The 11,504-nt window shown below is 31.8% G+C and overlaps 1 protein-coding gene across 1 annotated transcript in view; it reads right to left on the bottom strand.

The window, feature by feature from the left end:
- Positions 1-2,682, bottom strand: part of LOC21385048 — a 5,359-nt gene extending 2,677 nt beyond the window's left edge. Inside the window, exons 1-3 of the mRNA XM_024175279.1 lie at positions 2,285-2,682; positions 884-2,205; positions 119-517 (exon numbers count right to left, since the gene is read on the bottom strand). Coding sequence (XP_024031047.1) covers positions 119-517; positions 884-2,205; positions 2,285-2,454 — 1,891 coding nt within the window. The 5' untranslated portion in view covers positions 2,455-2,682. The remainder of the gene's footprint in view (positions 1-118; positions 518-883; positions 2,206-2,284) is intronic.
- Positions 2,683-11,504: the final 8,822 nt, after the last annotated feature.

The raw sequence follows: 11,504 nt of genomic DNA, 5'->3' as shown, positions 1-11,504 counted from the left end.
ATAAAAAAAAAAAAAAAAAAAAAAAAAAAACACATTAGTAAAAAGAACACCAACACAAAATGCAAACTTGTCGATTTATCGATACCTATTATGGCGGGAACTTTCGATTTATCGATACCTTTTATGGCGGGAACTTGCATGAGGCTACGAATAACACATCGATTCTTAACGTAGTTTTGAACTCTTGGTCCTTGAAATGATTCATCCTCTACGAATCGCTGAAGTAGCACTTGAAAAAGCTGAAAGTCGGAGGCGACTATGTTGTACTGATGAGAGCCTCGAGCGTCGTCGTTTTGGAATAAGTCTTGGATTTTCCTGTGCTGCCAATGAAGGATTTCCCAAGACAGGCAAACTTGTCCTACATACACCAATTCAAAGTCGTCTTGCAACTTTCCAGTGTATTTAAGAATTGAGTCACCTTCTTTTCGTAGTTTGCGTGGTAGTAAGCTCTTAATAATTGGAACAGTAGGTTTTTGATTTGGTATTGATTTGAATTGGTCTTTCAGCTGCAGAAAACCTGATCAAAGAAAAAAAATAATTATTTCTATTTATTGTTTTTGTACTTAACTTGATCATAGCAATAGATACGGTTTTGATATCTTCATTTAATAAGGTAGTGAGAGCCAAATTGATTATAGCACATATAACTTTCCTTTTTCTCCAGGAGAATCTTTCCATTAAATAATCTTCAAAAGAAGGGACACGAAATAGTGCATTACCTACGTCGATTATACACAACTTTCTGATTTGTTAATGCAACTTAGAGCAAGGAAAGATAAAAACTTCACTTTAAAAAAAAAAAAAAAAAAAAAAAAAAAAAAACCTAGTTTGGAAAGCTAAAAAAACATTGATGCTTCAATGTAAATGAGAAAAATTAACTTACCAATTGCATGCATGGTCTGGTTATTCAAGATGTCAAGTTTCCTCATCTTTTCTGCATACATTCTGTACACTTTCTGGATCTCTTCAATCCGATCTTTGTAACCAAACTTCAACTCAATCTTCATGGGCTTCAAATTCACACGATGATCATCTTCTTTCTTCGGCGATTCCAAATCCGATTCCTCTTCGAAAATGGTGGGCAGTCCTCCAGTTCTAGCATTCCTCAGTTCCCATTTGAGCTGTTCTATTATATCCTCATGTTCCCAAGCAAACTCCAGCTTCTTACCTTCACAATTCACGCTCTCTTCTTTTTCTTTTTCTTCATATTGGTCCTCAAATTTTACAGAACATTTTTCCGCTGAGAAAGATTTCGGACTTTTTGCATCACGGGGTTCTAATTCTATGTATTCCTCCTCATCATCAAAATCTGTGTGTTCTTTTGAAAGAAATCCCTCAACATTCCCTAATTTCTTCTCATTTTCTTCAATGGCCTGAATGTTGTTTACAGGCTTAAAGTCTTCAAATTCATAATTGATATTGGAATGAATAATAAACGTTTCTTCATCACTTGATGACACATCACCTGAAATATTATTAGGTACTGGTTTTGCATCAGAAGAAGGTGAGGAGTGAGTTTCCGAAAATGATTCGATATCTTTGGAGAAATCATGATCCATTTCAGAAAGCTCGGTTTCAGGAGAATTTTCGTCTTCTCCTCCTTTGGCCAAGACTTCTTTAATACTCGAAGTTTCGGTTTTGGATAATTCCTTCTCTTGTTCTTCTTGTTGTTTGTCTAAGTCTTCTTCAATACTCAAAGTTTCGGTTTTGGATAATTCCTTCTGTTGCTCTTCTTCTTCTTCTTGTTTCTCTAAGACTTCTTTGATACTCGAAGTTTCAATTTCGGGTAATTCCTTCACTAGTTTCACATCCTCTGATTCTTCAACACCAACAGCTTCCTCTGCTTCTGAATTTGAAGAGAGAAAATCCTCCTCGGAAGAGAATTGGTTTTTGGGAATTTGGTAATCAGGAAAAATAGTACTAAACTCGTTGGAGCCCAAGTAGAGTTCTTGAACGGTGAAGCTCAGAGCTTTAGGCTCTTCCAAGAAGCCATTGATGTCCATTGAAGAAAAGAACTCATACTTGTTTGTTGTGTTTGTACCTGAGGAACTCTCCAAAACATCACAATCCTTACTAACTTCTTCGCTTTCATCATGATCATCTTTTGACCTGTTCTGGACATGAAAATCAACCTCTTTTTCTCCGAACACATCAATATCTGCACACTTAAGATCACCCTTGTTCTTCTCATCATTTGCCTCCAATCTGAAACAAAAATTAAGCCTAAATCACCACCAAAGAGAAGAAAAATGACCCAAATAACAGAAACAGTTAACAAACATACCTGAAAAGATATCTAGCAATGAAACCAAAAACAAAATATAAATAATCCCAAACAAAAACCCAGATGGAACCAACAACCCCAACCATATTTCCGTACGCAACCCTGTTTAAGAGACGCTTATGAAGCAAATCCAAATGGGTTTTGATGACGAGAAAGTTTCTGGTGCCCATCAATTCAATCAACTTCTGGGGTTAATTCTTTCTACTTCTTTCCTTTCTCAATCCTAAGCAAAGTTGTATTAGAATTTCTCAATCGAAATTCATTGGGGAAAATTGACGCTCCACTTGTGGACAGCGAAATTTGTGGTGTGATGCTGCGAGATTGAGGGAGGTGATTTAGCACAAAAGAATAATATGGTGCAACCAAAGAGAAGAAACAAAGAAAGCTACGTGTGACTGTCCGTGAAGAATATATATATGTGTGTGCGCGTGCATATATATATATATATATATTTAGTACAGGAATTATAAGATGAAAAAGAAAAGTTAAAAATTTTTTTGGGTTTTGGGTCTCTCTTGGATTTCTCAACGCAACAGTGTACTGACTACTGAGAAAGAGAAAATTCTGTTTTCTGGTTGTGGACGAATATTCATATTCTTTTTTCTAAACGTTTGAAAGATATCTAAGAGACCGACACGTTACAGGAGTGAAGTTTGGGAGAGTCAAAAACGAATATCGTTGAAAGCTTCAAGCTGACGATTGCATTAAATTAGAAATAGAAATAAATAAAAAGAGAAAACAAAAGAAAAGGCCTTTTCTATAGGATCGAATTCAGTGTTCACACTTTTTATACTCTTTTTTTCTTTTTTTTTTGGCCTTTTGTCATTTGAGGATTTGGGAATAGCGTTTGTTGTACTTTCTCAGAAACGGACAGTTACGTAATTAAATTCTAAACTATTATATTTAGAACAGTTTTATTTTACCGGTTTTGACAGTTAACAATCTAGGAACGCCAAATGTTCTTTTATTTTAAGAGACACTTTTCTTTTTTTGGGCGGAAGAGTTGTCTTATAACTCGGGAACTTTTTAATGAGTCATGTTTTTCTTTTGTTTTTAAGATGCGTTTGCAAGTCTTTTCCGTCGGTTTCAGTGTTTCCCTCGGACTAGAACTCTTCTTCCTCTTTCTCTCTTATTTCTTTCCCTTTTTTTGTTGGCTTAAATAACTCTCTCTTTTTACTTTGGTATTTTTATCTATTTTAATAACATTGCCGAGTAGGATAGAATTTAATGAGTGTCACCCTAAATCATCATCATCGATACAAATGTTAATATTAATTATATATTTAATACTAAAAAATATATAATACATGTTATTTTTATTTATACTTTAATGCATAATGTTATTTAAAATATTGAGTTTTGAAAGTTGTAAAAATAAATTTTAGATTTTAAATTAATTTGAAAAAATAAAAGTTGTAATGATTAATGAAAAATAGCTATATCAACTAATAAAAATTAAGTGTTAAATTTGGTAAATGCTATAATAAATTTACCGCAACAAATAACAATGCATTAGAAAGTATTTTTTCACTCAAATACTAAATTTACATTTTACACATAAATTATTATGTTACATTGGGGATGCTCTAACATAATAATAAAAAATTATGTCAAATTATTTCTCTCTTCCTTTTTGCAAAAAAAAAAAAGTTCACGTCATGATCACCACTTAAAAAGTTGGATATCTTTATTTTTCGAGAAATTAATGGTATAAAGTAAAAGTTGGTAGACTAGTTCTTCGGGAGGTTTTATTATGTTCATGGCATTTGATAGAAATATCTGCAAGTACCAAATCTACAATGCAAGTATTGAATGATTAAATAAGTAGATATGTTAAGGCTACACAGGCAACAAATCATGAGAATCTAAGATCTCGTTCATTTCATCAATTCGAGTTTTATTACAGTAAAAAACTCTCAGAAACAGCCACATTTAACTTTTTTGCTACAGTAAAAGGCTCTCACATAAAGTCACATCTCAACTCGAATTAAAAACTCGAATCAGCGAATTAAATTGACTGTACGTGCATTTGTCTAGACATGAATGCATGGGAATGGGCTTCATCAGCATGGACCATGGTCCACTGAACGTACTTCCTCTATCTCCGGCAAATGAGAAAAAAAAAAAAACAATAGAGAGAGAGAACTTTATCAAACTGAACTTGGAGTGATTAAACGGAAAACTTGTACCATTAGATGTTGAACAAATTATTAGTAATAATTACATAAAATTTATCAATTTTCAAGTTTTCCGTAAAGAAATAGAGTGAATAGGAAGAAGGTCATAAATAAATCACAATTTAAGTTTTTTTTACACCTTTTCTATTATAATTTTTTTCTCTCACATAAATTTACTTTTAAACTAAAGTTTTCAACTCAAATTAGCGAAACAAATGAGACCAAAATTGTGAAGGGCATAAAGATTATATTTTCTAGCAAATAATTTTAGATTTACACAATTTTCACGTATAAAATTGAATTAAAAGTTACGCAATTTTATAATTAAATCTGTGTATAGGAAACCAAAGAAGGGAGTTAAAGGGCCATATATTCCTTAAATTTGAATGAGATTTTGCATATATTACGAGCTTAAAGACGATAATTGATGTGTTATAACGAGTTTAGCATGATAATAACTTCAACCTCAAAACGCGTGATATCCAATATTGCTTTTCAGATGACAAGCTTTCTTGCCTGGCCAACCGTACTGAATAAAATAAAACAATATAATATGAAAAGGTTCCACGTATAAAAATAAAAAGGCATGGCTGAGGTTGTGGGAGTGGGAGAAATGGACCTTTTACTTGTATGGGGAGACAAGGAATAAGACAACAAATGAAAATCAGAACCAATTGTCAATAATATTTTCCTAGAAAGATACAAATTTTGTTTACTTTAATTTGATGCCGAGTGAGAATCACAATGTTCTTAATTTCTCCATAAAATTATGATCCCATAAACTGAGGCCACTTGGGGTTTTCTTTCTTAATTCAATTACCATATGATTTCATGCCGTCCTCCGAATTTTCCTCAGCTAAAATGGATGGTTTTGGCCGTCGGTGCAGGTCATTATCAGTACCATTAGGACATCACCATAAGATAATAATCACAATCAACTTTGGAAAATTACAAGTTTTGGAGGGCTTGATGTTGATGTGAAAATTTTCTTTACATTTGGGTCATATTTGTCTCGTTCATTTTCTTACGCCTAAAAATGAGGGTATCGATTAGATTTTTTTATTTTTTTTTATGAAAGTGATTTCTACCTATATATAATATTTCAAAACAAAGATATTGACCCTAATGTGTGGTGTCCTTTTTCCCCAGACAATCACCCTAGACCTTCAATACGGCATTTGGAAAAGCAATTGCTACCATTGGATCACTAGTGCACCTCAACAAAAACAGACAAAGAATCAATAGATTCGTCGTTGACCAATTTTAGGGAAACTAGTGTTAGGCGCAGAAAAAGAGTAGAATTTGTTATATCAAAAAGAAAATGAGGATTTTTCACGTTATTTCAGTGAAATTAGAATACCATTTGAAATTCATTTTAAAATAATTATATTTTTTATATGAAAATGAAAATAAAAATATTTTTAATATTAGATATAAATTATTTTTAAAAATACATTTATTAATTTTATCAAGAGATTATTTTCAGTATAAAAAAACTCATTAATATATCTATCTCTTTCTCTCTGCCCGAGAGAGGAGAAAATGAAAATAAAAAATGAAAAATAACTAAAAGTCATTTTTCATTTCTCTCTCATTTTACACTAAATAAAAAAATCATTTTCATTTTCATTTTTTGTTTTTATTGCACCAAACACCGTTTTAAAAACGTTTTCATTTTTACTTCTTGAAAAACGTGAAAAATAAAAACGGTATCAATTCTAAATACGACAAAAGTTTTGCTTATTAAACAGTTTGAGAATTAATGGTGTCAATTACTTCTTTTCTTATATTATTATTATTTTTATATAAAAAGTTCTTCTCAAACGATTTAGAATGAGGGAGTTAGGTGGTAGAGCATGTATAAAAGGATACTCCACCAATAATATCCAGTTTTCAACTAAAAATCATATTAAAAAAACGTGTTCTATCTAGGATATAAGTTTATCATACCCTACCAAAAAATTCTCCAAAATTAAATATTATGGATAAAATTTCCAAATTCTCTCCTTAAAGCAAGTTTAAGGCCTATTAGTGCGTTTCGAAATATGTTTTCTTAGGCATATGTAATAAACATCAACTAAGTTCTTATTAATCAAATATGCTCTTTTTGTGAAGTTTGGTAATTTGTTGTTGACGAAGATGCAAAAAGAGATTCTTTATTATTATTGATTTATTTCGTAGGATTTCCACCAAACTTTTATAGTTTAAGACGGAATTTTGGAAAACAAAGGGCAAATAGTTATTGAGTTTTGGAGAGGTCAGTCTCCCATTTCTCATACGTGGGAAAAGACTCGGCTTTATTGCTTGAAAAACGACATTAAACAAAAGAAAATGCTTTTCTGAAAGGGAAAAGGAAATAAGAAAAACATTAGACAAAAGAAAAAAAAAAACATGCATTTCACATATAAAAAGCCACGCGTAACACAAAAATAAGATGTGGTTGTTGTCAGAATATTCAAGAATTACACATGCATTTATTCAAAAAAAATAAAATAACACATGCATGTCACGGAACCTTAAAAAAAAAAAAAAAAAAAAAAAAACCATGAATGTCACCATATTGTATCTTTTTTTTTTTTTTTTTTAGTGACCCAACATATTGTATCTTTGATTGTTGCATAATTATCCCGTACCATGTTGGAAAAAAAATGAAAGAGAAAGACTAATCGAATGGTTTGGTGTGGACCAAAGTGTTGGCTTTTGTCAAGTGATCCCCACGTACGACATGAAATCAAATAAAGATAACATAAAGGAAATGAAACACAATAAAAAGATTAGAAAAATTTTAAAATACTAATAAAAAAAAGTAGAAATATCACAATGTCGTCGGTCCATAAAATATGGCAATCAATCTCTTAACTGGAGATTATATTAATTTGAACTAACAAATTAGCATACAATACCAAGCATGTCAACCTTCAGCTTTCTAATGGTTTCTCTTTTAAGTGAATAAATCTAATTTTTCTTTGTTTTGATATTTCGTTAGGAAAGATTTTTTTTTTAATCCAACTACGCAAAGGGTTAGAATACTTCCTCATAAGGAAGGTAGGGGTCATAAAATATTATGATCACTACCCTGTATCCAAACGGGAACATCCTAACTGAAAATAAATAAACATGTGTGGATTTATTATTTGTTAATCTACTCATCAAAATAAATTGTTGAGGAATGTGCTAAAAGCCTAAAATGGAACCAAAAAAAAAAAGGGAGAAATAAATTTTGTATTACTAAGTATAAGTGGTTTGATTGGTGATAACTTTTATGTTACGGGCAAAGGATTTATGGAGCTTTCAGAATTTGTATGTGAAAATTCGCATTACTATTAGGTACTCTTTTTTTGTTTTGGTCAAAACTTCAATTATATTAAAAAAAGAGATTTTTATCGCATTTGTTAGTATGAAATGCTCACTGTTACTGGTCTTAAACAATAAATTGTAACATAACCTTATAAATCAAAACCAAAAATAGTCATCTAACACAATATCATTAAAAATTTCGAAATACAGTTACTATAAATTATGCGTAGAATTATTTCTAATTTATTTAAAAATAGAGGATAATTGTATTTCAAAATAAGGAAATACAAACACTAAAACTACAACAAAATGACTTCTCAATACAAGCAGAACTTAAACTCGATCGGTGACCAAATCCATCAGTTATAATGAAAGCGCGGGGAGGAAGAAAACATTTATATGTACAGCTCCTTGAAAACACACCTCTGTATTAATTGATGGAAAACTCCAATCGATGAAGTCAAAGACACCAGTAAACTAAAGGTCACCTATCCCACTGCCGAGACACAACTTAAATGGGTGGGACACAAAAATAAAAATGGAAGGTGGGAAAACCATCTTCGTTATTACAATCGGAAAAAAAAAAAGAGACATAAAAAAATATTGTTGAGAAAAGTGCAATGTGTGTATTGTCCCACGTGGAAAATAGATGAGAATGTAAAGGGTTTATATAAATGGAATGACTTACGACCTAATATGTTAACTTTTTAGGTCAAGTTGGGCTCCTGAAGTGTGTGAGGCCAGTTTCGCATGTGGTGTCTCCCCAACAAGTGATATCAGAGTCGATGGTTCGTATGGGCCAAGCGATCACACTCGACTGTAGTTCCCACGTTGCCTCCTGTGGAGAGTTGGTGTTCCCGCATTTGGTGTTGTTGCAAGTGCGGATGGTGGAGTATTAGTGGACTCGCATGGTTTCAGCTCTCTTTCCCATGCTGGAGTTGGCTCTCGTTCAAAGTGTGATGCTTGGATGTGCCGGCTCCTAGAAACTTTAGTTTGAGGGGGAGCTTGGCGAACACACACATGAGGGGGAGATTGTTGAGAAAAGTGCAATGTGTGTGTTGTCTCTCATGGAAAGTGGATGACAATGTGCAGTGGTTTACATACGTGGAAGGACCCAAGATCTAATAAGTTAACTTTTTAGGTCAAGTTGGGCTCCTAAAGTGTGTTGGGTCAGTTTTACATGTGGTGTCTCCCCAATAATAATACCTATTAGGCTAAACTAACTGTAACACCTATTTTTTCTAAACCGACAAAATTCTTAGAAATAGACGTTAGAAATGAACTTGAATAATGTTATGGTGTTATATATATAGTTAATCCTAACATCACATTAAGTTATTTGTTACAGGTGAATGCGATGAGGACTCGAGGTGCCGAGAACAAGTTCATGTCATTTTATAGAAATTATATATATGTTCATTTTTTTCTTTATTTGATGATTTGATAAATGAATATATGTTCACAATATGATGTACTTCATGTTATAATGCATGGAACTAAGTGTCTTAGGAAAATTCTAAGTTTTCCTTGATTTTTCTTTTTAGACAAAAGAACCGTTTACATGACATTAATTTTCAACTCTATTTTGGACCTTTAATATTCTGAAATTATTCCTTTAGTTTATACAAAGCTGTAGAGCCTTTTATAAGCTTTCCAACGCCTTCTCATTTGCGCAAATCAGAGATCGGAGTAAGAAAATGTGGCCAGTATACCACCTGGATACCCTGCAGTCTTCGACCAGGTTACTGCACGCGAATGAGAATGGAAATTTTAGAAGTTGACTAAACTCTATCATTTTTTTTTCACGCGTCTTCACACCCTAATGACAACCATTCCCCCAGCTGTTAAGGGTTTAATCCCAAAATTAAACCTAATCAATCCAAAATCAATCATCTTAATTTTTATGCGTATTAAAGAGCCATTCACCACACTCTGAATTCACCTTTTCTCCCTCTCTCTTCCTCCTTATTTCTCACGTTCAAGAACATCAAAGAAAGCCTCCAACACCAGCCACCAAACCTCACTGCTTGATTTTTTGTTTGGATTCTTCATTCATTAAAGGCAAAATAAAGATTGTTTAGTTTGAATTTCTTTGAGGTTTTGGGTGATTGTTTTGATTATTTTTTTTATGGTTCTTTTTTTTTCTTGAGAGGAATATTCATGAGATGATGAATTGAGTATTAATATGTAATTGATATATATGGTTTCTAAAGATTTAACTTTATGATTATATTCAAGCATGTTATTTGTTTGTTTTGGTTTTCTTAGAATATGAGAAAGCATGATATAGGGATTTGTGGTTTTAATAATTGATGAAAATATTTTATTTAGAGTTTCTTGTATGATTTAGAAACATGTTATGATTAATTTATGATTATTTACATTATTGGGTCATATAATTATGTTAATCATTATTTATAGAAATGCAATTTTGGATGTGTTGAGTTGTGTATATGTTCATATATTTATGATTTTAAGTGTTAGATATATGTCATAGTGGTGCATATTAGATGGAGTATGGTTTATGCATGTTGAGGATGATGGGGTTGCATTTTTTTTTTTTTTTTTGTGATTAAATTCGGATTTAGGAGTTGTGGAAATTTCCAAAAAAAAATTGGCATGATTTTAGAATAGTGTTTGAGGGACCAAACGGACTCCGTTTTTAACAAATAAAGTATCGTTAGAAAGCTATAGATGTCTACTTTAATTTAAAATTAGTTTCAGATCATTTAGAGTTCTATTTGAATTGTTATGAGTTTTTAAAGGGATAAAGGTCAGGTTGCCAATTTTTTTGTTCAGTTTTGTAATTTTGTATAATTGATGGATTTTTATGTCTTGACATTAATGAATGATGAGAATGGTCTATTAGACAATATTTTAACGTGATCAATGTATTTAATGAGTTGTTAAGGCTTTTTAATAATTTTATTTATGATTTATGGCATGAATGGATCTAGAGGTGAGCACCCGAGTACCTCATTCGTCGCGTCACCATTGAGAAATTTAAAAAGGTTAAGTAAGACGTTTATGTAAGTACACTCTCACCTGCGACATGATTTGAATAATTGAGAAGTATATGATTTCGATGCTTATGATGATGTTATGACGCTTTTAATAATTCTCTTATGATGACGTTTTGAAGAAAAATGTATATATGTATTTTTATGTTTTTAAAATGACATTGTACACCTTTGATGGTGACCGGTGAGCGGTCTTTATCCAGTGAGTCGATTTATTGTCACGGTTGGTATGAAACCCACACTTTCTGTGGCTGGCGCGCTATGATGGTACAACGTCGGGCCCATTATATGATGAATTTTAAAGTAAAAACATGTTAAAAAATAATTGTTCTCACGATGACGTTTATTGTTGATGAATAAAAATGTTCATTTACGTTTGTGAGATTTAAGTGTCTTACTAAGCCCTTGCTTATATAAGTTATTTCATGTTGCAGATGAACTAAAGGGTAAGATGTAGCCATGGAGAATCTTGGAGCGGATGCGAGCTATGCGTAATAGAAAAATTGGAGAAACGATTATGGAATGAAACTGCTTAATTTTAAATAAAGTTTTAAATTTTTATTTTTATTATTTTGGAACTTTGGTTTATGGTGATTTTGATTTGACGAATACTTTAGATGTTTCTTTAAGTTTATTTCACAATATGAATTTAATAATTAAGTTGAACCTAAAGGTTATTTTTCTTGAGGAAGTTTAAAACTTTTAAAGTTATAATATAAAAAAATT

This window comes from Morus notabilis, unplaced genomic scaffold (genome assembly GCF_000414095.1).
Source record: "Morus notabilis unplaced genomic scaffold, ASM41409v2 Scaffold1817, whole genome shotgun sequence".
Lineage (NCBI taxonomy): Eukaryota > Viridiplantae > Streptophyta > Magnoliopsida > Rosales > Moraceae > Morus > Morus notabilis.
This window is presented reverse-complemented; position numbering and strand designations above follow the sequence as displayed.